Here is a 26638-nt window from a genome sequence, read left to right as displayed (position 1 = left end):
GTGGAGTTAAGTATGAACAGATACTGATGGCGACCTCCAGTGGTCCCTTCAAGGACTTGGTTAGGCCGTTTGTAGAACTGGTAATGCTGAGTGGAGCAGGTCTGGCTCCGCGCAGAGGATTTTCATGGATGGGCCCTGAAACGTTCTCTTTAACTGAGCATTTCTGTTAGCATGGCAGACATCAACTGACTTGTACTGTATCTAAACTTACAAGTATTATGAAATAAATGTTTGGTTGATAATGAACTTTAGGATAAGTTTAGGCTCAAGATAAACCAATAATGTGATTTGCATCTTAAGTGGTAACAATTTAACTTATATTTTAACACCAAGCCCATTCAAAATTAAATATAAATTCTATTTATTCCAGGGAGCTCATAATCGTTAAATAATTTGCCTGACTTTTTCCATGGCACTAGTTTACAGTGCTATTTTATAGGTGTCATAAAAGCCAAAATATGGGCAAATCTAAGATTGACTTTCTATTCCAAGGACAAATGGATACAAGAATTTGGTAAAATTTGAACTTGGATATTTAGTTTGGTGTAGAAGGGTTATTAAAGTCCAGTAACAACCATTTCTAAGATTGGTAAATAAATAAAACATAGGAAGGCCTGGAATCTGGATTGTTGGACCAAACCATTGTGTTGCTCAACTCTTATGTCCTAATATTCCTGATATACTAAAATTGTGTGAAAAATTGCTCCTCATTTGAAAGATAAATATATACTTTAAAACAACGTGATTGACTCTGAAGTGGAGAGGGCAGTTGCAGCCAAAGAATAACACCTCACCTGGCAGATTGCAGTGGTTCAAGAAGAAGGCCCACCACTACCACAGATTTCTTGAAGCAGTATCAACCTTTGAAGAAGGCCCAACACCACCTTCTCAGGGCAACTAGGGCTGGGCAATAAATGACAGCCTTGCCAGCCATGCCCATATTCTGAGAATGAAACTGAAAACAACAAATGAGTTTTGTTTGTCAGCTGATTTTGATAGTTGATTGTGGCTTTAAAGCTAACACAGTAACAACAACTTTACATTTATATAGCACCTTTAACATAGTAAAGCGACCCAAGGTGCTTCACAGGAGCATATGCAGACAAGCGTTGACACCGAGGATGCACAAGATGCCATAATTGGAGGGGCACAGAGATCTTGGAGGGTTGTTGGGCTGAATGAGGTTACAATTGGAGGCGTTTTAAAACAAGGATGAGAATTTTAAAATTGAGGCGTTGCTGGAGCGGGAGCCAATGTAGGTCAGTGAGCACAGGGGTGATGGGTGAACAGCACTTGATGCGAGTTAGGACATGGGCAGCCGAGTTTTGGATGAGCTCAAGTTTACAGAGGGTGGAATGTGGGAGGCCGGCCAGGAGAGCATTGGAATAGTCGAGTCTGGAGGTAACAAAGGCATGCATGAGGGTTTCAGCAGCGGATGGGCTGAGGCAGGGGCGATATTACAGAGGGGAAAGTAGGCGGACTTGATGATGGAGAGGACATGGGGTCGGACACTCAGCTCAGGGTCAAATAGGATAGATTAAAAACCCAGGCCAATTAGGGAAACAAAATCTGGAAAACTTCTCTCCGCCCCATTTAGGCGATTAAAACTAGTGCAGGAGAACACCTTGAGCCAAATGTCACGCAGTAGCTAACTTTTATATGAGGTGCTCTCCTGCCCCAGCCAGAAACAGGTCCGTATAAAAATTGTCTTCAATGTTTGGGAAAGGGGATGGAAAACAACAACCAAAAAAGGGTATAAAATGCATCATTGTCTTTAATGTTTGGAAAAGGGGATGGAAAATCAACCAAAAAAATAGTTGGCAAACATTTTTTTGAGATGCCCTCTTAATTTGCAGGTTTGAGGGAAGAAAGACGCACACAGTCCCGGCAGACCGGCAGGCTTGGCGGGCGGTTTCCGGTGCGGGGAGAGCGGTTCCGGTTGACTGTTTTCCGCGCGGTTTTTTTTTTGCAGTCGCGCTTCGGAAAATGGCGTTAACCGAGAGTCGGTACGATGCGGCTGAATTACCAGATTTACTCCCCATTTATTACAGACGTCTTTTCCCATACCCTCAGTACTTCAGGTGGCTAAGCTATGGTGGTGGTAAGGAGGAAATATAACATAAAAGTTTTTCTTCTGCAAGTAGCTTTCGCTACTCTGTTACTGTGCAAAAGGTTTCGTGTAAAACTGAATGAACTTGCTCCCACGTGTTGTTTCTTTTCCAAAGATACCTCTATATAATTAAATCGACGTATTTTATTGCTGCATATTAATTCCCCCTTGTGCTGTAATCTAAAATATCATAAATGTTTAAAAGTATAAATACCCTGAGGTGGTAATATGGGAGCTACAGGATATTATTTAATGGAAAGTCTAGTGATGCAAGAAAGCTCTGCATTCTGATATCTGTTCTGAGTTAGGACAGGTCAGAACCCTGCAATTTAATTGCTGTCCTATATCTTATTGACAACTGTAAATTGCTACATATTGTATGAATTTAGCATATCCAGCCTCCTGTTTAGACTGCTTCATAGCTACCAAGGCAGATGATTGTCAACAGTTGAGATTTTTATGGGGCAAGCTGCAACCAATTGCAAAACTATTGGAAGGAACAAGGGGAAATTAGTTATGGAAAGAATTGCATTTAAATCCACGTTTCTGTGGTGTATGTAACCTGTTCCACCTTAAGAGATGTACTACTTTCTCTGGCTGCTGTATACGTAATACTGGTGGTGACCACACCGGTATATAAGCATAGTGTAGTGATATTGCTGTTAGTATAGTCCTGACCTCCAACTAGTAAAGACCTGTTGAAACTTTATTCTTGTAGTCTGTGTCAGTAATTAATCTTAATACAACTGGAACACACAGACTTAACAGTTTCAACCACAAAAAATACTAAAATGCAACAAGTCTGCCATGTAACTTATGCGATAATGCACCAAGCTTGCTGCCATTTACACAACATTTCAGAATAGTTCTGCACAGGTTTTGTATGTTAAATACCATCTCTTGATGCTTCAGAGCTGGTTCATGGCACTATTTTCACTGTTCAAAATGTAAATTGACTGTCACCTATTCTAATCTATGTTGTACTTTGTAGGCTGGCAGCAGAAGAAAAATGACCATGAAAAGCTTCTGGATTGTTGTTTAAAAAGCCAATGAGTTATGGATGCCCTGCAGAGAAGGGAACCTGCCTTCCCTACCTGCTCTGGCCTACTCGTGACTCCAGTCCCACACTATTGTCTTTAAAGTGCTTTTAAGTCACTCGGTTGTCAAAGAAAAAAACAAGCCAGGGTAACAAAGGATAGGCAATAAATGCAGGCACGAGAGCATCTCGCACCCTGACACACACACATCTGTTGTCACTAGGGTTTCAGTGCAGTGTAAAGGTGTAAATTTTGAAAGTGTCCACTGGAACTGTTTTTTAAAACAAAAAAAACACACAGCCATGCAATTAGATATTTTTCCCCCTCCCAAACTTGGGTTGTGACAGGAGATAGCACTTTGAGCTGAATAACCATGGTGAAATACCAGTGGTTGCACATCTGCCACTGGTGATTGAAGATGGGTACAGTTTAAAAGTGAATTTAGTAACTCGCAAGAAGCCAATTACATAATATGAAAGTTTATTGGTTTATGTGCAATTTTTCCTGGAGTGTATTTGTTCCAATATGCTAAATAAACTAGTGACCCCATTGATGAATTCTATAGTATGTTTCTTAGAAAAGTGTGTCCTGGTCTGTGTGGCTCAGTACCTTTACCAGAGGCTAGCGGTTGGATAGTTACTCACTCTTTTTGTGTCAACAGTCCCTCGGAACTATTTCCAGAATCGAGAATTCTCCTTCACCCTGAAGGATGACATCTACGTACGTTACCAGTCCTTTAACGATCAGAATGAACTGGAGAAAGAGATGCAGAAAATGGTCCCTTATAAGATCGACATTGGAGCTGTCTACTCTTGCAAGGTAACTCTTGGGAACAGTACTTCAAATGACTCCAATCTCGTAGACTGGCTAGAAAACTGCCTTCACATGTACAAATTTTAATAATCGTGATGTTCCAGGCATCAGTGTTAATTTTATACTAGTTGATCGCCCGTGGTGTTGTGAATAAAGAGTGAAGGCATTTTTGGAAAACATTTTGAGTGATTTGTGGGAACCTGGTGCCTGGTTTGTGAAATCTCGGTAATATCTTAAATAGCAGCTATTGTGTGTCTGAGTGATGCTTTTAACATTGAAAATATCCATCACAGCACCACCTGCAGGAGTAACCAGTAATGCAGGTGCTTATACGGAGTTTTCAATGAAATGTGTGCCCTACATACCGGGTTTAACACGTGATGGATGCATTGACTGACATATTGAGTCGTTTAGCTGACTGCAGCCAGGGTAACAGTAGGGATACGAACTGCAGTTGACTTTGGCGCCCCTGGGTAAAGGGTGGGAAAATTGTCCAGGGAAATCCTGATTGCTATCCAGCAACCACCGTTAGAGGTTGTGTTTTTGTGTGGTTGTCTCGTATCAGGGTCAGCTACCCTGCTGCACGTTCAGACAACCTGTGAATGCTCTGAAGGCTCGTTATTAATAACAACCAGTTGGGCAAAGCACCAGCGGGCACTTGACGTCATAGCTCACCAAGGTGTTTTTTTATTCGTTCCTGGCATGTGGGCGTCGCTGGCAAGGCCAGCATTTATTGACCATCCCTAGTTGTCCGTGAGAAGGAGGTGGTGAGCCACCGCCTTGAACCGCTGCAGTCCGTGTGGTGAAGGTGCTCCCACAGTGCTGTTAGGGAGGGAATTCCAGGATTTGCACCCAGGAATGACGATATATTTCCAAGTCAGGATGGTGTGTGACTTGGAGGTGATGGTGTTCCCATGCACCTGCTGAGAAAATTAGTGAGGTGGGGGTGGAAGTTTTTGCCAGCAATTCCTAACTGTTCAGTTTTTTTTTTCTTTTGTAGCCTAGCCAGCATAACTCTGTGAAGTCAGGAACCTTCCAGGCCAAAACGAAAGAGCTGGTCTTTGATATTGATATGACAGACTATGATGACGTCAGAACCTGTTGCAGGTATGCCGATGCTTCGAGTCCTTTTTTGCACGGACCCAGCGTCTTCCAGTGCTAAACCCCAAGGATGCTTTTACAGTAAAAACAAAATGCTGGAAACACTCAGCAGCTTAGGCAGCATCTGTGGAGAGAGAAACTGAGTCATCGTTTCAGGTCAGTGACCTTTGGTCAGGACTGGAATAAATTGCTTTTACAATTGGCGCTTCTGTAGTTTGGCTTGCGGGAGAGCACTGTCCAGGCACTGACTCCCTGCATGGACACTGCTAAAAGCAGCCCCCTTATCCCAACAGTAGAATTGCGGACCAAGGATGCTGAAGTACCTTGGCGTTTGGAGAGTGTAACATCGTGAACCAGAGTAAAGTGTGGGTGGGGGGGGAATTACATCTGCCTCTTTCGTGCTAGGCAGGTATGTTTGCCAAGGAGCTTTGAGGTGCCCTGTGAGCTGTGTGATGTTACTGGGAGAAAGGGCGACTATTGCATTTTCATTTACTCCACAGTTTCAGCAGAAATTGGAGAAAGATAAATGAGTATGAGCATTATATACAATAGTTTGAAAGATGTGGACACAACCTGTGTGTTTCAGTAATCTGGAACTGTTGGCAAACTGACTAGGTAGGTATTCCTATATTTAGTCAAATGGAACCCAAAAATCCAATTAATGGGAGATTTTGGCTCCGATTAGATTTGCCACTGGTGAACTTGTTTGTGGGTCATGGGAGAATTCTACTGTTTATAATAAGTCTTCTGCGGGTTGATGTTTGAAGGGGTGGGAGAGGGGAGTGGCTCACATTGTCATGGTTCAACGTTCTAATGTCTGCTGTAGATAACCATCGTAGCTGGTTCTGTTCATGTCGACATCGAATGTCTAGAATTATACTGATAGATTTCAGTCAAGTTATTTTGTATTCTTCAGCTCTGCAGACATTTGCCACAAGTGTTGGCCACTAATGACCATTGCTATCAAGATTCTGGACAGAGCATTGGGAGGTAAAATTGCGTGGTTTTTCTTCCACCAGTAATTCTGCTGCTTGCCTTTTTCACCCGATTGTGTTCTCCTGAAGCCACTGGCTCTTTCCGGGCTACAGTTACACAGCGGCCTCCAGCCTTTTGATACTTGGCCCAAGTGGCTTTGTCCTTGAGCGCGTGCCAGCGAGCTAATGGGCAGTGGAGAGCATCGCACGTTCCAACAGGGCTCACCGGTAATGTTCAGGAACACGAGCTCCACCTGTGTTGGTTTCCTCCTTGTTCTCCTCTTCCCTCGCCTCCTGGAGTGTTGAAGTGAATTGTGACGTGTTTACTGCTAGCTGAGCTGAGCACAGATTGAACCTGGGGTAGTTTGGTCTGTCTCGGTCAACACGCCAGGCAACGCCTTAACCTCATGGAGATACTTGCTTTGTTTCCCAGCCATAAAATGGATGTTGATTTCAAGTACTGGTGAAAATAGAAACTACTCGATTTTTCGAAACACATTCATTAGCTCTTCTTTAATAAGCTACCAGAAAGTGGTTGACCTCTTGAATGTGCTGCTGCTGATCAGCATTTCCTAAAGATAGAACACCATGTTCCCATGTTTCATCACTAAGCCTGGGCTCCCCGTGGCGTCTGCTCATTGCTTTGCTGGGATGGCTCATCTCTTGCTCCCTATGTGGAAGCAATTGATCTAGACTCGCTGCCTCCCCGTGTGCCAAGATCATTAAGACTGACATGGACCAGGTGGGCCGAATGGCCTGTTTCTTTGCTGTACATTCTGTGTAATCAGCAACTTGCCATGTGGCTCAGACCCTTGTCCGGTCATTTTGTGGCACAATAGATTGGAGCTCCAATATACTGCACTGTTCTTGAAAGAAAACTGGGGGAACGATAGAGAGTAAAATGTGACCCTTTTTAAACTGCACTAGCATTATTGTAGTAATAGGAATCTAGTGGTACATGTATTCTGAAATTCAGTGTCGCAGGTGCCCGTGGACAAGTCAAACATTTGATCTAATACAGGTTTCCTGTGTTCACATCACAGAGGACTTTGGGTTTCAGCATCGACTCTGGGTATATTCTGGCCGAAGAGGGGTCCATTGCTGGGTCTGTGATGAAACTGCACGGAATCTCTCCCCGGCAGCTCGGTCCGCTGTTGCAGAGTACCTGAGTGTGGTTAAGGTACGTATCGTGTAAGCCGTGAGATTGATTTCCCTTTTACAGAAAGCACAGCATGTGACCATTCTGCCATCAGTTTGTAATGTTACATGTTGGCGGCTCTTTTACAGGGCGGAACAGATACAATCAAGAAAGTACATCTGTCTCATCCCATTCATCCTTCGATTCAGTGAGTGCAGTAGAGTAAGAAAATAGTTCTATCTATGGTTTTGTGGAGAATATCCGATACCCAAGTGTGGGTATAAGGCGCCAGTCCCGTTTTGTGGATTAAGTGTCAGCTTTGGCTCATTGCTAGCACTCTCGCCTCTTGAGTGTTCAAGCCCCACTCCAGAAATGTGAGCACATAATCTAGGCTGCACTGCCTTTGAGATGCGAACCTGTCCTCTCGAGTGGCTGTCAAAGATCTGATGGCGTTATTTGAAGAGGAGCAGGGGAGTTCTCCCAGTGTCCTGGCCAACATTTATCCCTCAACAAACATCACTAAAGCAGATTATCTGGTCATTTATTTCATTGCCATTTGTGGGACCTTACTGTGCACAAATTTCCTTGCATTGCAGCTGTGACTACACTTCAAAAGTACTTCATTGGCTGTGAAGCGCTTTGGGCATGCTGAGGTTGAGCAAGGTGCTATAGAAATGCAAGTCTTTATGAAGGCATCTGAATATCAATCTGTAGTTGGATCACTGCCTTGTAATGGCAGGAGATAGAAATATAGAAAAATCGGAGCAGGAGTCGGCCATTCGGCCCTTCGAGCCTGCTCCGCCATTCAATGTGATCATGGCTGATCCTCTATCTCAATACCATATTCCCGCTCTCTCCCCATACCCCTTGATGCTTTTTGCGTCTAGAAATCTATCTATCTCCTTAAATATATTCAGTGACTTGGCCTCCACAGCCTTCTGTGGTAGAGAATTCCACAGGTTCACCACCTTCTGAGTGAAGAAATTCTCCTCACCTCAGTCCTAAATGTCCTACCCCGTATCCGGAGACTGTGACCCCTCGTTCTAGACCCCCCCCAGCCAGGGGAAACATCCTCCCTGCATCCAGTCTGTCTAACCCTGTCAGAATTTTATACGTTTCAATCAGATCCCCTCTCATTCGTCTAGTGCTGTTGTATGATACCATTATTATACCATCTAAAACGCAATGCATGGTCCAAAAGTATGTGTCATTTTTACGGTTAAAAGGTATAATTGATGAATAAACACTGGGTGAGTTCAGTGGCTAATTACTCCAGGCTGGGGATCCGAACCCTACCTTTGTGGGAAGGTTAACCACGGCACTAGATATTGTGGCTCTGGTATTGTTTTCTGTTGATTGCGAGTGTGATTGCAAGGCGTGATGAACCGAAGTGTGAGCATATGTTAAGCTTATATTCTACAATAACCAGCAGATCTCCTGTGGCATTGCTCAGTGAGTCCGAGGATATGCTGCATAATGTGTATTATGTTCAGGCTGTTGATTTTATGGTGATTGAATAAGTGAAATTGCATTTTTATGACTTGTGTTATGGGAGTGTTGAGTGTTGATTGTATTATTGGGTTCATACTCTTGATTATGTTTGCATTTTTGTGGAAATTGTAAATCGGTTGATTATGCTTGTTTCGCTGGGCACTGAATTTGACGTCTTGGCTTTTTAAAAGCCCAGATCCAAGTCATTTTCTGCTTGTGTGATGCAGAGGTGATCTGGGGTGGGAACGATTGGTTGGTGACGATTCACCGTGTCAGCCCTATTGCTAACCATTGCTTTTGATCCACCTGTAGGCAAGCTATCAAAGTGATAAATAGTTATTTTGAAGACTATGCCATGAATAAACAACACATCTTTGACAGTAAAGAAACCTGGCAGAAAGTCCTAGCTTTGGCTCCTGATGATATCCTTTCATTGGAATTAGCAATATTTGGTCAATCTATGGTTAACTTTTTTTAAAATTCCTTTTTTTTTTTTGCATTGATGTTTGAATTTAATTGCTGCGGCAGATCGCTTGGTGCAGTGTCTCTGAACATTTCTGTCCTCGCCCTGGACCTGTTCTTCAATCCAGTCCAGATGGGAAGAGTGATTGCCTTTTCTGTCTGGTAAATATTTTGAACGAAATGAGTCTGGAGACCAGCGTTCCAGTGACCATGAGCAGTGATCCCACCGGTGCTATCAACTTCAGCATTAATTGAGCAGATTTGATATGAGTATTAATATGGTTAGAATCGGAGGAATCTTCTCGCCAGGTCTGCCATGCGCCTTTCATTGAGGAAAGGCGAAAGAGTTTAAGCAGCTTTCGTCCAGTTCTTGGTGGACTCTTAACTGCCACTCGGTTGTATCAAACTGCTATGGGCAACAAATGCTGGCTTTGCCAGCGACGCCCACATCCCGAGACTGAACTGAATTTTTTAAAACTCCGCTTACTATAAATTGGACCCCTGTTTTATAGTTGCTGTTCTAATCATCTGATAAGTATTTACAGCAGATTTTGCAGTGTAACCATGCATGATGCAAAAGTGCAACAAAGACTCCTGCTGTAAATAACCGGGTCAATTTGTCCCAGCATATGTTACACAGCAACTTCTTAGATTAGTATTGCACAACTGTTCCGTTCTCTATCGCAAAAGAACAGAATGTTAAGTTCCTCGCAAGAGTTGGTCTAGTGGTAAGATTTGTTTCTTTAAGCTTCCACTTCTGTGGTTAAAATCTGTTGAGATATTTGCATGAGACGATGGCGGTATCTTCTTTAACAACCGTGCACAGTTTCGAGAGGGATTGCAAATAGATTTTGTCAAAGCGCGGAATTCAGCCGAGCGCTGGAAAGTGTTGCAACACAGCGTAAGTGGTCGCCTAATCCAACCTTGATTAGCCAATAACATACCTGAGAGCGATTACAAAGAACCATGCAGTTGAGGAAAACCGATGACAACATAAACTGATGCATCGAAATTCGCGCGTCTTCAAATCATGAAATATTTTCCGCTTTTTCCTCCGAAAGCACTGCCTTGCTAGAGTACAGTTGCACGAGTATTGGAAGCCTCTAGTTCCTCACCCAAATCCGCATTCGTGTATATGCCAAGACAGCGTGTCAGCAGGTTTTTTGAGCGGTGCATTGCAACGGACCTCATCATGTCCTTGCCTAACCATCCACATGCCCTTGCACAGGGGAGCACTGCATTGATATTTTCTCTCTCCATCCCCCTATAGCACTGAGATTAGCCAACTGGGCACAAACTGGCGATTGAATCTGGTCTGTACGGCTTACTCCCACATCATGTGGTGCATTTACCCACAAAGCTATTGGAGAGCTGTTCTATTAATCCTGCTTGCTTTATTCAAGCAGTCGCAGCTGTCAATTACCGATATTAACAGCCAGAGCGTGCCATGCTGTCAATGCACGATGACATTCATACCAGAGAATTCCTGTTTGCAACTTGATTGTTTTAACTTTATTAACTTACAGTTGATTGAGCAGGATCTGAAATGGGCTTTATCCTGTGGTTGGATAATTGCTCTTATTTTTAATCCATCACCGAGGAAGACCGTGGAAATTCCGAGTGAGTTACAAGGAATTGGTTCTATGATTAACCTCTGAGCCTTGTATTGATACCACGACTTTGGAGTGTGTATGAATGTCCCCCCCCCCCGGTTCACATATAAAGAATGGCCACCTGGGTGAGTCACCTGGAGTCCGTGGTAACCATACCCCAGTACGAATCGGCACCTTAGAAAGGAGTTGGGGCGGAGTGGGGGGGGGGGTGGGTGGGTTGTACGGAATGTAGTGTGCTCTCATACTCTTTGTAGTCATGTGTTGGGTTTATTCTCTGGTGTTTGTCCAATGTATTTATAAATGTTCTCGGCTGGTTAAATGTTGCTTAATACAGCTCTAAGTAAAAATGTTGGGTTTTTTGTCACAAATGGCTGATAGTTAGTTGCATGACTGAGTATCTGAATATTTTAAATCTCGAAAATGAGTTGACCATTTTGTTCAACAAAAAAAAAATTGGGTGGTGTCAATTTTAGTATTGAAATAATGGGGGCGAACCTTGGGGAGGTGTGTTGGTGTTATCGCCGTACAAGCTGCTTATGTTGTCTTTGAAGCAGAACTTGCCATTCATCAAATGGTTTTCCACAGTTAACCAAAAATATGAATACCCACCATTTAGAAGAGATCAAGCTGCAGTACTGCTATCCGCGTCTGGATGTGAATGTCAGTAAAGGTCTCAACCATCTGCTGAAAAGTCCTTTTTCTGTCCATCCCAAAACAGGTAATTGTGTGTGTGTGTGTCTCTCATTTCCTTCCCTCAAAGGTTGATGGTGCTTTGCACCATCCTAGGTCAATGGGTAGTCAGGAGACATATTTCCAGGTCCATGCCAGTGCTACTTTGCAGCTGATAGGTGACTAAGTGGATTGTTAATCCTCCCGATGGTGAAGCATCTGGTTTCTTGGGTACCTCCTCCCCCTTCCACAGGGGGGGATTGATAACTTGTCATAGATCTCATGACCTAGAGCCAAAGATATTTGTTTTGGCTTTTGAATAAGTCCATGCAAAAGTGTTTAATCTTTTTCCATTTATAGCCTTTTGTGTTCAAAAGTGAGCGTTGTCCACCCTGGATAATGAAACACTTGCTGCTTTTGTCACCCAGTATCCATTGCTCCCAGGCCTGATATAGCACAGGTGAGGTCTGGAGTTAAATAAAGCTCCTTCTCCTATTCCTCACCGACGTGCCTTAGAGCCAACCTTGAGTGCCTGCTACTGCCACCATTCACCCTTGTAGCCTCTCTGAGCTGATTTATGCCATTATTGGCTGTTTTGTGCTGTCAACTCATGGGCACAAAGATTTGGTTGGAGGCAATCCCAAATTCATCTTGCAAGGTTCCTTTGCAACTGGAAAAGAGAAAATGTTTATCCAGTCCGGACTAGATTTGAACCCCTGACCTTGCAGATGAAATGGCAATGTACTAAAGCTGTTCCATCAGCCTCTTTCTTTAATATTTCCCTGGCTTCCTGTTTCCCCCTGGCTGGAGAGTCTAGAACCAGGGGTTACAGTCTCAGGCTAAGGGGTCGGCCATTTAGGACTGAGATGAGGAGGAATTTCTTCACTCAGAGGGTGGTGAATCTTTGGAATTCTCTGCCCCAGAGGGCTGTGGATGCTCAGTCGTTGAGTATATTCAAGGCTGAGATCGATCAATTTTTGGACTCTGGGAATCGAGGGATATGGAGATCAGGCAGGAAAGTGGAGTGGAGGTCGAAGATCAGCCATGATCTTATTGAATGACGGAGCAGGCTCGAGGGGCTGTATGGCCCACTCCTGCTCCCAATTCTTACGTAATATTGAAGTCTCTCTAAAAAAATTGATCTGTCACTAATGTTTTGTAGTGTTGCTACATCATTTCTGTTGAGTGCCACTGCCATTGTTTGAAAGTTTTCTGCGTGCAAGTATTATATTTTGCTCGTCATTGCTGTTTCAGGACGCATTTCAGTGCCTATGGATGTGAAGAATTTGGATAAGTTTGATCCCTTTAGTGTGCCTACAATAAGGTAGGAAGGACATTGGCATTGGTTGTTTTTACATAGTCAGAAAGCAACTTAAATGATTTTTTTATTGTTAGTGCCATACGTGACGATTCTTTAAAGTCTCAGTAAGCCACAGAATGACATTGAAACATTTGAGTATCCAGGTAACTGGATGTAATTTAGCTACATCAGTGCATCAACTTGGGTTCTATAAAATGTCAAAGTTGATCCCAAAATATTGAGAGTTTCCATTTGACTCTGTTTATCCCTAATTTTTCTACCGTGCCACCTACATGTTGGCACAGCCTGTGTTTGAACTTCACGGGGCAGGACAACCTATATAGAATGTGAAGTGCCTTTTGAGCATATGTGGAGAAATGCAAGACCAAAAAAAGGGGGTGTGTGTGTTTTTTTTGGTATCTGCAGTAGTCGGTGAGTATCATCAGACTAGTTCACGGAAAGCGGTGAGGGGAGGGAGCATCACAACCAGTCCTTGTCTGGCACCCCTAACACACATTTCTAGCAAGAATTGTCGGATGGGGGCTGCGTTTGATGTATTTTGTCTTCCCTTGCCAAGGATGCTGAGGCTGGTTTGCAACACCCCATCCCTCTCCCCAGCCTGGCTAAGTGCAGAGAACTTCCTGCTATTAACGCACGCTAGTTCTAAGCCTGGTTTCCGTTGATAGCAATACCGCTTTCAATCAATTACATCTTGTACCTGTAGCCACTGTTTACTCGAGCGTGATTTGCTGATGTGACAGATTTTTTTACCCGTGATTATCGTGCCACGGGCCAAGTAGCATATATTGATGCTCCAACGTGCCATGTAACTGAGTTGAAGGATGTTGGTTTAATCCCATAACGCCTCTCGTCATGACTTCCCAGCCTGAGTTGTGTTGGGGAGGCGCCATTAACTGGTTGTAGCGCCATTAATTTCGGGAAGCGACACTCCCCCAGGGTTGCCGCTCCGGATTGCTGTCCAGCGGGCCCTGCTGGAAGAGCACTTGTGTGGGTGACGGATGGGGCTCGGCCATGATGGTCCGTGTGGTTGAAAAGCCCGCAAGACCCCTTGTCAGCGCTCACACATGAATACTGATCCATTGGGCAAAGTATGAGAAGGTGACCTGGCCCCACAGAACCATAGCCCAGCAAGGCGTCAATACCTTTGGGAGAAATCCAGGTCGGCATTTTCTATTGGGAGGGGATTGCGCAGTCCCTTTAACTGGCTGCGCGGCCCATTCAAATTTCCGCGCATGCGCGGTTTCTTCCATGTAAAAGCCGGAGAGCGGCCTGCGCGGGACCTCCAGACCGGGAACGTTGGTGACCACTTCCCTCACTGGGAACATGGCATGTTTGGATGCTGGGTGAGGACAGAATTGCGCTCTGTTAAGCAACCTCCTTTCTCTGGTTCACAACAACACGTTTCGAGTAAACATGAGACTTCGTAGTGGAGTATACGGAGCAGACTTTATTGATGCACAGAAAGGTGATCGGCCGTTAACTGTACACCGAGTGTGATTTTACCGGTTTCTGTATCTTTCAAGCACACTGAGATACTGTTGAAACCATGCTCCTTTATACACCATGGCCTAGAAATTCAGTTGTTTGCGCCAGCCGCTAGCGCCTTAGGAGGAGGAGGAGACGTGGGGTGCTAAGCGGCTAGCGCCCGGGCGCAGCGCGATCTGCGCCTCTCGCGAACTTCAGTTAAGATTTAGCGGCGGCGCAAAACCTTTGCGTGCGCGCAGATCCTGACGTCATTTCATGGTGCAACGCCCTTTGTGCGCCCCGAACCGGAAATTCCGTGGTGCTGGCCTATTGTGCGCCTGGCGCCCCTAGCGACTGGTAGAGGGGAACGGTTCCTGGGCGCTAATTAAAGGGGACTCCTCCTGCAGTATAAATGGCAGCCATTTTGCACCACTCCTTCTTTGTGAGAGACGGATCTTTGGAGAGAGACAAAGGTAGAGAGCTTTCTGGTTTGGCTCAACACTCGCACAGGTACTTGTGGCTTCATGCCACAGCTTTGCACTTGTCTTTAACTTCAGTGTCATAGCATTGATTGGAAACATATAATGGGGGCTGCAATGGGTGGAAACGTTGGGCTTCTCCATTGCATTCAAAGGGCTCAGAGACGCCGTCGGAGAGTGCCAGTCATGGCCAGACGGAGAAGGGGCAACAGGCGTCGGCAAAGGAGTACCCACCCAGGGTATACCGCCAGCAGTTCTCATATCTGAACATGTCTGAGGAGCAGTGTGTTCGGAGGCTGCGATTCAGAAGGGTGGTGGTCACTGAGATCTGCCACCTGCTTCGCGGAGATCTGCAGCCACAGCTGAGGAGCAGGACGTCGGTGACGGTGGCTCTCAACTTCTATGCCACCGGCTCCTTCCAATCCGCTACTGGGGACATATCCAACATCTCCCAGTTTGCGGTACATTGCTGCATCCGCCAGGTGACCAATGCCCTTTTCAGAAGGAGACGTCAGTTCATCTCCTTCCCCATGACCGTTGACGAGCAGCAAGAGCGTGCAATGGGCTTTGCAGCATTAGCGGGCTTCCCCATGGTGCAGGGCGCCATTGACTGCACGCATGTGGCTTTGCGGGCACCTCTCGAGAATGCCGAGGATTACCGCAACCGGAAGGGCTACCATTCGCTCAACGTGCAGTTGGTGTGTGACCACAGGCAGCTCATCCTAGCTGTCGATGCCCGCTTTCCAGGCAGCAGCCACGATGCCTTCATCCTGCGCCAGACTTCTGTGGCAGACATGTTCGAGGCCCAGCCTCACCCACGAGGATGGCATCTCTGGGACAAAGGCTATCCTTTGTGCACCTGGCTGATAACCCCGCTCCGTGCGCCCAGCACCCCTGCTGAAGAGGGATTCAATGACAGCCATCAAGCAACCAGGAACATCATTGAGCAAACAATCGGCGTGCTGAAGCAACGGTTCCGCTGTCTGGATCGTTCCGGGGGAGCCCTACAGTACTCGCCTGAGCGAGTCTCCCATTTCGTTGTCGTGTGCTGCATGCTGCACAACCTGGCTATCCGCAGGACTCCGCCACTGCCAGCAGACATTGGAGGACCACCAGAGGAGGAGGACCAGCACAGGAGGGAGGCAGAAAGTGCAAGGGCCGCCCGTCGGCAGCTTATTGCAAGTCGGTTCTAGGCCCCCTCTCGGAATGGCTTGTGCCAATGGCAGAAGATGAATGTAGCCGCTCCACAAGCCCTCAGCCGAGCAGGGCAACCAGGACTTCCAAAAGAAAGCATGGACAGTGCGATTTAAGAAAATTTTTACTGTGATACCTCTGTGCCCTTCCCACATGACAAACTAATGGAGAGGAAACCCCCCCCCCCCCCCCCCCCCCCAAAAACACACATACACCAGTCTCGGCCTTTACAAGTAAAACAAATACACCAGTCTCGGCCTTTATATATGAAACAAATACACCAGTCTCGGCTTTTATAAATAAAACAAAACATTTGGCCACACCTCCTTTTTCCCCTGCGAGGGTGATCTGTTTCGCTTCCGTGACTGGCCCCTACCCGCCCTGCAGCTCCTCAATGGGACCCCAGTGGCTGCAGCAAGGCTGGGGGAAGGCTGCTGAGGGTCAGATGATGAGGCGGCAGATGCCCTTGGGGGTCAGCCTGGACCAGCTCTGGGACTGGAGGGGCCGGCTGCTGACTGCTCCAACTCTGCTTGGGCGGCAGCAGTCTGGCCAACAGCTGGTGGCAGCTGCAATGGAGGAGTGACAGTGTTGGCTGCAGGAATGCTGCCAACCTGACAGATCACAGGCACTCCCTGGTCGGCTGATACATTGGCACGCGCATGGGCCAGCACTGCAGCAATCTGCTGAGGCACAGACTTGCTGGGCTGCTGCGGCACAGCGAGTGCCCCGGCGATGCCTGGCCGATCCAGCGAGTGTGGCAGCAGTTAGTGCCCGTGTGGCCCTGGTCTGTCTGCATGACAGCAGCCAGTGAATGCACGGCACGACTGAGCACTTGGCTAGAAGCCGCCTGTGAAGCAGCGAAGTCCTACTGACTCCTAGCCTGTGCTGCCGCGATGTCCTGCAGACTCCTGGCCTGTGCTGCACTGAATTGTTGCAGACTCCTGGCCTGTGCTGCACTGAATTCCTGCACACTCCTTGCCAGTGACTCTATGGAGTCGGGCATTCTTGCCACTGCAGCCATGAGCTCAGTGTGCCTGCGCTCAGCTTGGGCGCCCATTTCCGCTAGGAGCCGCACCTCCTCTGCACTCACCGTAGCAGGACTGGAGGCCGCACTCACCCTCCGGGGAGAAGGCCGCCGAGCTTCCCCACCCCTCCCGCGTTGCTGCAGCCCGCTGGTCCCCGGAGCTTCACTATCCTCCGACCCTTCCCCCCCCCCCCCTGCTCCCCTCCAGGGAAGACGTGTCACCATCATGGCCATGGGCTGCCTCGGCTGAGGGTGTGCCTGATGGGCTGGCTTCCTCTTCCTCCTCCTCTATGTCTGACTCGGACACAGTGCCAGCTTGAGGGGCCGCCTCCTCACCTGGCGAGTCACCATCTGAAAGCAGGGAGGCACAAGAGTTGCTTTAGAATGAGGACAGGGCGGCAGCGAGGGAGGCATGAGTGCTGCTGTGCACTGCATTGGTTCGATAGTGGCAAAGGATGCTGGTGTGAGGTGCAAGTGGAAAGGGAGAGGTCAAAAAGGTGATGACCTTACCATTGGTGCCCAGAACAGGGTCAGCATCTCCAGTGGCGACGGGGCCACTCAGCCGGCCTGCCATGATCCGCTCCACTCGCTGCTCAAGGTCGCTCAGCTGTTTCAGGTCAGGACGGCCTCCCCCGGTCTGTCGCTGCTGTCTTCTGTTATGCGCCAGTTTGGCCTGCAAGAGAAAGGAGGACCGCCTCTAAGTACAGTGTCAAGCCCTGATCTTGCCCGCACTGCCTCCCATGGTCGAATAGCCCTGACAGTGTCTAAAGTCCTGATTGCGCAAGTGCTTTTCATGACAGTCCCATAGCTGCTGGATGAGGGCTGGCCATTAGGGCTTTCAGACCTGTTTGGCCATAAAGTGAGGTGCACATGCAGGGATGAGGAGGATACTGGAAAGGGTACTCACCCTGACAACCCGAGTGAGGTCGTTTAATTTTTTTCCAGCACTGGGTTGGTGTCCTGCCAACCACGCTGTTGGACGTGACCCTGTTTGCCACATCCCTCCATGCTTTCCGATATTCGGCGGGCAGCGGCCTCCTGCCACCCTCGGAAGAGGATATGGCGCCTGCGGTCCACTGCGCCAACCAGCAGCCTCAGGTCACCCTCGCCGAAGCGCTGCGCTCTCTCCCTGGCCTTCTCCATTCTCCTGGGCGTGGAGCAGTTCCAGAAGCAGTATTCAGGCCTTGCCTTAGGGCTGCAGTGTGCAGGGTGTGGCAGCCAAGCAATTCCACCCTCCCCCTTTAAGTGCTGACCGGCACCTGACTGTCTGCCCTCAATGAGCACCTCGCCGCACCTACGCTGCGCCCGCCTTCGGTGTTTGCGCCCCGCACCGCCGGCTTAGCGCCTAATGATAGTCGTGCATCGCCTGCTTTAGCGCAGCAGCAACCTCTTGGGGCGATGCAACTGAATATCGGCGAAGGTGGCGCTAAGTTGCGCCGGATGCAGAAGTTAGCGAACGCCATGCTGTAGCGCCCCAAACGTGGCTATACTGAATTTCTAGGCCCATATTTTTAATGACACCAAAGGAAAACGTCATATTGACATATCTATTTCCAAAATCCTCTATCTATGAAAACAGTTTGCAATTGGTTACCTCAGAACCATTTCCCCTACACGAGATTTCCTGACGTAACATTTTCTAGCATCTTTGACCAGTTGTTACCTGTATCTAATGGATACCTACTTCCCATGTTTATTACCCCAAAACTAAACATTAACCATTCATGGGTGATGTCATTACTAACACTCATTCCCTTACACAAGCACTTCACATTTCAGAAAACAAGCAATGGCTTCTCCTCACGATACTTCAATGTCATCCTGTTTATATCTTGGAAAGCCTGACAATGCATTCCTTTTACGACACTTCCAGGCAACCCTGTTGCTTTAAGATCCAAAATAGTTCAACTGTTAAACTTTTAACTTTCACGATGTTCAACCATGATGTCATTCACTGTCTGACAGTGTGCAGGCACAATCTGTCTAAACTCACGCGAGTAATGGGTTAGGTGTTCAAGAGCACCCGCTACCCGCGTAACCTTATCCCAACACTGCTTCGATGCCTTCAGGAGAAGCGGGGAGGGAATGCGAGTGCTGCTGTAATTAACAGCAGGATAATCCCTGATGCTGTGTTGTCTTTCAGTTCTCTTTGCAAGGAACTTGATAGGAAAGTTGATGAAGAGCAGCAGGATAGAAGCACTGAGAACGGTGAGGAACCGGAGGTGAAGCGTCGCACCAGAGGTAAATATATACGCGAGATTGTGAATTTTCCTGTGGGGGAGAAATCCAATAAATCATCAGATCACTTCTCCTAAAACCAGTCATCACCCATTTTTGTCATCTTCCTCCCCTGAAGTTCTTGACTTCTGGTGGGCTCTGGCTCCAGGGGTGCTGGTCATGCTCTAGTATGCCATCAAAGTGGCCTGCAGATGTCGATGGATAGTGATCAGAGCAGTACTTTGTGGAGGGTTTTTGGTTTTGTTTCCATTCCTAGTCCAGGAGCAAAGGCTCATTTTAATTGGGAAGAATAATTAAATGGGGACACGATAGATTTTTTTTTCCAATGATGGGAACTAACAAACTGAATACCAAACAGAATTCCTTTGCGAGGAAGTGTAGTGCACATGGGTGAAATGAATTCCTTTTTAATTTCTCTGCACTCAGATTATAAGAAAACCAGTCTCCTGGGGCCCATCAAGATTTTTGAACAATTTATAGACAAGATGGAGCAGTCACGAAAGGGCCAGCTGCTGCAACAGAGTGGTGAGTATCATTCGGGATATTCCGGAAAAATGTTACGGCATGAACATGCCAAAATACGGAGCTCTGAGGAAAGCTAGTGCAGGCCTACTAAGTTTTTCCTGGAAAGAGCCATTGCTTTTACTGGGAATCTCTTGTTTAGTGTGTGAGAAAATTTGGAATGTTTCAAGTTACAGAATTAAACCATAAGGAGTGAGTTTGCTTTAAGTCGAGAAGCTTTTCTCAAGTGTAAAGAGTTGCTTGAGCTCCGTTTTTAAAAAATTTTTAATTCTTGTGGTTTGGGAGAATATTGCTCGTAAAGTAAAGGGCTAGAGGTTTATAATAACAGAAAATGCTGCAAATGCTCAGCAGGTCAGGCAGCAACTGGAGAGAGAGAGAGAAACCGAGTTGACATTTCAGGTCGATGACCAGTCACTCCACTCCCACTCTGACCTCTCTGTCCTCGGCCTCTTACACTGTTCCAATGAAGCTCAGCGTAAGCTCGAGGAACAGCACCTCATCTTTCGATTAGGCACTTTACAGCCTTCTGGACTCAACATTGAGTTCAACAATTTCAGACTATAACCTCGGCTCCCATTTCTTCAGATGGCAGCTGTTGTTGATTCTGTTATTCCCATTTACACCTCCCCTAGGTCCATCTTTTGTTTCTTTACTTGTCCCTTTACCATTTCCTTTTGTCATATAATCTCTCCTGTCTTCCACCCTATCACAGACCTTCCCTCCCCACCCAGCCCCTACACTTGCTTAAAACCTGTTACATTTCTAACTTTCTCCAGTTCTGACGAAAGGTCATCGACCTGAACCGTTAACTCTGTTTCTCTCTCCACAGATGCTGCCTGGCCTGCTGAGTATTTCCAGCATTTTTTGTTTTTTATTTCAGATTTCCAGCATCTGCAGTATCTTGCTTTTGGCTAGAGGTTTATGCCTCTTCCTCCTGAATTATGAAAAAGAAATGAAATGCTCGCATTTATATAACATAGGATCAACATCTGAGAGCGCTCCACACAATTAATTGCTTTTGGAGTGAAGTGGCTATTATGTAGGCAGACGCAGCAGTCATTCTGTACCTGCAGTGTCCGACCATCGACAACAGAGATGGATGACCAGTCAATCTGTTTAGATGGTGTTGGTTGAGGGAGCAGTGTTGGCCAAGACACCTGGAAAATAAAAACCTTGCTGTTCAGGTTGGCTTTAAAAGTCGGGTGGCAATACTTGAGCAGGCAGAAGAGTGGGGTGGGGGGGGGGGAACCTCTAACATCTTGTCCAAAGAATGGGACCCCAACAAATGCAACACTATCAGGATACTGAGCATGACTGGGGCAAGTGGTTTGCTGTGGTCTGACAACCCAAGACACATCCCACAAGTTTCTACAGTTAGCACACGTTGTGCGATTCACTGCTCGAGTACTGCAACTTTATGTAAGTCCTGGAGGCAGTGAAAAATGCTACTGTCTGAGCAAGAAGTCACTTGCCTTAAAGTAGCCATGACAGGGGAGGCAGGGCAGTTCAAGAAGAGGGCGTAAGCTCGAAGAATGGCACCTCATCTTCCGATTAGGCACTTTACAGCCTTCCGGACTCAATATCGAGTTCAACAATTTCAGATCATAACCTCGGCCCCTATTACATTTTTACTTATGTTTTTTATCCACACCTTTGTTTTGGCCTCCTCTCTCTCTCCCCCCCCCCCCCCCCCCCTTTTTTTTCTCTCCCACATGGCAGCTGTCTCCCATTCTGCCAGCGTATTTCACACCTAATCTGAGCTGTCTTTTGTCTCCACTAGTCCGATCACCATCTCGTCTGGTTTTGAATACCTCTTAATGTCTCTTCACTTCTCTTCTCTTTTTTTGTTCTCTCCCAGCCCCCACTGGCCTTTTAATCTATTTCATTTCCTGTGCTTCTTCAGTCTTGACAAAGGGTTTTCACCCGAAACGTTGACCCTATTTTCTCTCCACGGATGTTGCCTGGCCTGCTGAGTTTTTCCAGCATTTTCTGTTATTCAAGAAGAGGGCACATTGGGAGAACGAGACTTTCAGAATACTCCTGTGTATCTCTTGGTGGCTGGTTCGAATGATGTTGAGAGTACTCAGTGAGCAAGTTGCTAACCTCCCGTTTGGGTGGGGAATAGTGCATATGAGGTCAGTATAAAGAATTTTAAGAAAGTACAGCTATAAATTAGAAAAAATACTGTTTTAGCCAGATACTGTATTTGCTATTTGTATTTAAAGGGCCTGTTTGATTCATCGATTATATATTTGTATTTTTTTCCAGATATGGAAAGAGATTTTTAATGTCAGCAATGAGTGGGTTCCTTTTTCAAATGTCTTTTTAGCAAGTTGTCGACTTGAATCATCAGATCTGGAACCAGTGACTGCCTTCCAGTTTGCCTCCTGGACTTTGCTTCTGTATCTGCAATGAACATTGAAAAGTTCTTCAGTATTAACCAAAATGCATTCCATCGCCTCTGACGGCCTTCAGCTGAGAAGGCCAGTGGAACACTTGTTTCAAGCCTGCTAATTATCGGTCTTTGTGTAATCATTTTGTATCTAATAGCATCTATTTATATAGCCAAGTTTTGCGTGATTTTTCTGATGGGTTCCTGCTCGCCATGTGGTTAACCAGGATCAATCAGATTGGAAGTCGCATTCCACAGCAAACACAAAAGGCAACAATGACACTTCCGCAACAATTCAAAAGTTTAGTTGAAGCAGCTTGCCATTTTAAAAAGTTGGAACAAAATTTAACCACGCAAGCTCAAGTAACAAATATTTAAAAACTCGCCTTTCTAACTGAAATGATAATTAAATTGGAGGCCTGACATTTGTAATTAAGTTATAGGTCAAGCCCAGGGCCCTTGGAAACCAGGCACTCAATTTATGAGTAGGTCCAGAGAGGCCGGAACAAAAAAAAGGTTTTGTCCATGAGCAATGCCATGGGAAACTAACCAGTCTGTAAATTAAATAACCAGTTATTTGTTGATTCTTTACTATTGATTCTTAGTTTTCCTCCCTTGATGTGACCCTAGCACTGGATTTTGTTTTAGATCAGCCATGTTCTTTTAAAAACTATTGTATTAGAAATGCAGAGTTCTCCGAATGACTCACTTGGTAAATGCACTTGCCAAAGCATTGAGCCACACAGACCACTAAGGTCCCTGATTTGACCCCTGCCTTTTGCTGAGTTAACTGATTTCAGCTGGGGCAGCAGTGTAGACAACTATTCTCCAAACTTCAGGGAATGCCTGCAGTGTTGCTTCTCCACTTCCCATACTGTTCCACGTTGGCCCTTTTAACATCAGCCAGTGCTTAAGGTCACCACTGCCCTTAATTTCTGTGCCACGAGGTTATTCCGGGCTGGCACAGTGGGAAGGGAGGAACACGTGTAACATGGGAACAGGAATCGAGCATTCGGCCTCTCGAGCCTGTTCTGCCATTCAATTAGATCATGGCGGCTCTGTAAGTCAACTCCATTTACCCGCCTCAGCTCTAAATCCCTTGATGCCCTTACCTAACAAAAATCTATCGATCTCCGTTTCTCTGTTTCTACCCTATGGAATCCCTTAATCATTTTAAATACCTTGATTAGATCGCCATTCAACTTTCCAAGCTAAAGGAATACAAGCCAAGTTTATGCAACCACTCCTCATGATTTAACCCTTTAAGTCCTGGTATCATTGTGGTGAATCTGTGATGTACCCCTTCAAAGGCCAGTATATCCTTCCTTAGGTGCAGTGCTCCAGAAGGGATCTGACCAAGATTCTGTACAACTGAAGTATCACTTCCTCACTTTTTTGAATTCCAATCCCTTTGAGGGTAAAGGCCAACATTCCATTAGCCTTTTTGATTACTTTTTGCATCTGCTCTAGCTTTTAGTGATGGGGGTACATAGACACCCAAATATCTTTGTCCCTCCACAGCTCCTAGTCTTTCACCATTAAGAAAATATTCTAAGTTGGTTTTCTCAGATCCAAAGTGGATAACCTCGTAGTTCCCCCTATTGAACTCCATCTGCCATAGTTTTGCCCACTCACTTAGTGTGTTTATGTTCCTTTGTAACTTCCTCTGCCCATCCACACAAGTTACTGTGCCTTCTAACTTAGTGTTATCTGCAAATTTGGATATACAACTCTGTCTTCCTTCATCCAAATATTTAATCTATATGGTGAATAGCTGTACAGATCCCTGGAGAATACCACTTGTCACATCCTGCCAATCAGAGAATGAAATCTTTATCCTTACTCTCTGCCTCCTTCCTCCAATTAATTACCAACCCATATCACAAGGTTACCTTCAATTCCACGTGCTCTCATTTTTGACAATCTCTTGTGCAGAACCTTATCAAATGCCTTCTGGAAGTCCATGTAAACAACAACCATAGACACTCCCCTGTCCATCTTGTGCGTGACTTCAAAAAATTCAACTAGATTAGTCAGCCATGACATACCCATCACAAATCCATGCTGACACTCTTTGATCAACTGATGTCTGTCCAAGTGCTCAGTGACTGTCTCTGATGATAGATTCCAGTAACTGCCCCACAATTGATAAACTGAAAGGTCTATAGTTATCTGGTTTCTCTCTCTCCTTCCTCTGTCCCCACCCAAAAAAAAATCCCTTCTTAAATAATGGACTGACATTTGCAATCTTCCAATCCAATGGCACAGCTCTTGAATCTAGAGAGCTTTGGTGCATGTGTAATTTTCCCACCTGTTTCTTTTAATCGCCTAGAGTGGAAATCATTTAGCTCCTGGAGATTTGTCTGTCTTGAGTCCCATTATTTTCTCCATTACCATTTTTAAAAACTTGTATTAAATCCAGTAAATTCCTCCCATTGACGATATTTTTAGGTTCCCTTATACCGCTGGTATTTTGTCGTCCTCTTCCTCTGAAAACAGATATGAAGTTCTCATTCAACAGTAATCATTTAACATTTAAAATCAAGTGACAGCCAAACAAAAGAGTGCACAAATGATCAGGCTTGGCTCTGAATATCCTCCATGATAAGATTCTCCTGCTCCTCGGAATGTTATTTCTGTGGTGGTGGGGGGTTCTTCCACTCAGCTGTCGTACCTTTGGCAGAAGAGCCGTGGAAAACCTGCGCCATTTTTCCGCAGGTTTCTTCAGCTCTTCCGCTGAAGTGCGATGGATGAGCCGGAGAACCCCTGCGGAAAGTCATCCCCTCAATGTTTTTATGTTCGCGCATGAAGAATAGCCACTTGGGTGAAGGATTGGAGAGCTAGTGGCACCTGTGGACCCATACCCCAGAAAGAATCAGCATCTTCAGGAGATGGGGTGAAAATTGGAAGAGAGAAACATTCAGAGGCTCAACGGGAGAAATGTATTTTGTGACTGAAAATATGTGGACTTTGCAAACTGCAAGGACATTGTGCTTGAACAAAGCAGGCAGTCCCGCAGAACCGATACCTGCTGTGTCTGTAATAAACAGCTAGTGTCAGGCAGCCACCATTTCTATTCAACACGGATGTGTTTTTATTTTGCATAAGCCTCGTTTCTGATTACTTATTATGCCTGCACGGGCAATTTCAGTTGCAATCTAGTTTGGGGGCTCATTAAACTGAAGGATGACATTAAGTATGAGTTAAAGGAATCTATTCTAAATTTAGTTTCAAGGTAGGTATGGTCTTCCAGGATTTATATTCAATCATACGACAAGGGAAAGGGGTGTCACAACTATTATGTTGGTGCAGGACTTTTTTTTAAAAAAATGGTAATTATTCAAAATAAAATCATTTTTACATGCTTGCATCAGTCAGCTGATTAAGCAATCAAACACCCAACGCACGGGTTAACAGTGACAGCATCCAAGATATATGGAATGATTCCATATTCATCACACTTTGAAACCCAGTTTCCGTGGCAGTGTTTAAAATTGAATGAAGAACTGCTTTACTCTCTGAGAAGCCTATAAAAACTTTCTAGTCTGAGATTAATTGTTTATGCTCTGGCAGTAGCCTTCCCCAGTGTGCAATAAATCTTGAGTGAAAATTATTTCTGCTTCCAAATACAGTCAGTGGCCCTCACTGTGATGTACCACAGACTTTGTTCAGGCATCCCTCTCCAGTTGAGAGATCACATGAAATATTGCCGCCTTTAATATGCTTCTTGTATGACTCCTAAAGAGCTTGATGGAGAACGCCTGTGAGAAAACTTTGTTTTATAGACCAGAGTAGAATTTTGATTTGAACACTGCCAGCCCCCACCCCAAGCCTCAGACTTGTAGTATCAGTATAAGATAGATTTCCCAATGGTTTAGTGAAGTTATGCAAGGCCCATAGTGCAAGATACCATCAAAATTGAAAGTGTAGGAGAGCAAAGGAAATATCTTGCTTGAGTTTTAAAAGGCTATGGATCGTAAAAAGAAGGGCGGTAAGGGATTCCACAATACTGAGTTCATGGGAAAGAATGAGTTCGAGTAGGAGATGCTACAGTGAACCTTGGATTTAAGCACCGTGAAGTTGCAAGAAGGAATTTGTATTTGGAGCTTAAGAGTAGCAAAAGCAAAATTCTGAGAAGTACTGACAATAGTAGGATCAATAAAATAGAGAAGATTAGCAGTATCATCCAAACGATATCCGCACAATGTAACCATATCATTAAGCATGCACAGAACCTGATGTGACAGTGCTTGTGGTCAATAATGACATTGTGCTGCATTCTTTACTACTTATTTTGTTGGTTCAAAGCAAGAGATGACGTGAAGGCTTCACTTCTCGTAGAAATGATTGAGAAGTTTGATCAATTAATGAATGCTGAATCACCAGCATTCAGAGGCCACCGGTAAGCTAAAGCCAATTGTAGAATTTAGCAAATGAAGAGTTGGAACAATAGAAGGTCAGACTGACCCATTTTATGGACTCTGCAGGACTGTTTTTGTTTGGTTGCGTCAGAAAGCATCACTTTGAAATGGATCAGTTTAATTATTTTCTATATACTTTTTTAGAAACTTACAGGACAGAATGAGGCCATTCGGC

General features: G+C 45.5%; 1 protein-coding gene across 4 annotated transcripts; it reads left to right on the top strand.

The window, feature by feature from the left end:
• Window positions 1-1449: 1449 nt before the first annotated feature.
• prim1 (DNA primase subunit 1) lies at window positions 1450-25123 on the top strand. Of its 4 annotated transcripts, none has more exons than XM_085972918.1 (13): window positions 1450-1753; window positions 3809-3966; window positions 4961-5067; window positions 5978-6051; window positions 7079-7215; window positions 7323-7381; window positions 8977-9087; window positions 9952-10027; window positions 11325-11457; window positions 12663-12732; window positions 19034-19131; window positions 19555-19653; window positions 21980-25123. In XM_085972918.1, the coding sequence occupies exons 1-13, from the start codon at window positions 1714-1716 to the stop codon at window positions 22063-22065; spliced, it is 1248 nt and encodes a 415-aa protein (XP_085829044.1). In that variant the 5' UTR covers window positions 1450-1713; the 3' UTR covers window positions 22066-25123. The 4 variants fall into 4 exon arrangements, with proteins under 4 accessions (XP_085829044.1, XP_085829042.1, XP_085829041.1 ...); XM_085972916.1 differs by lacking the exon at window positions 1450-1753 and adding an exon at window positions 1760-2101 and having other exon boundaries at window positions 8977-9084; XM_085972915.1 differs by lacking the exon at window positions 1450-1753 and adding an exon at window positions 1761-2101.
• The last annotated feature ends 1515 nt before the right edge of the window (window positions 25124-26638 follow it).

This window comes from Somniosus microcephalus, chromosome 33 (assembly GCF_052327205.1).
Source record: "Somniosus microcephalus isolate GS21.2 chromosome 33, FLI_Smic_1.0, whole genome shotgun sequence".
In the NCBI taxonomy this organism is placed as follows: domain Eukaryota; kingdom Metazoa; phylum Chordata; class Chondrichthyes; order Squaliformes; family Somniosidae; genus Somniosus; species Somniosus microcephalus.
Note: the sequence above shows the minus strand (reverse complement) of the source record. Positions and strands in the feature narration are given on the sequence as shown.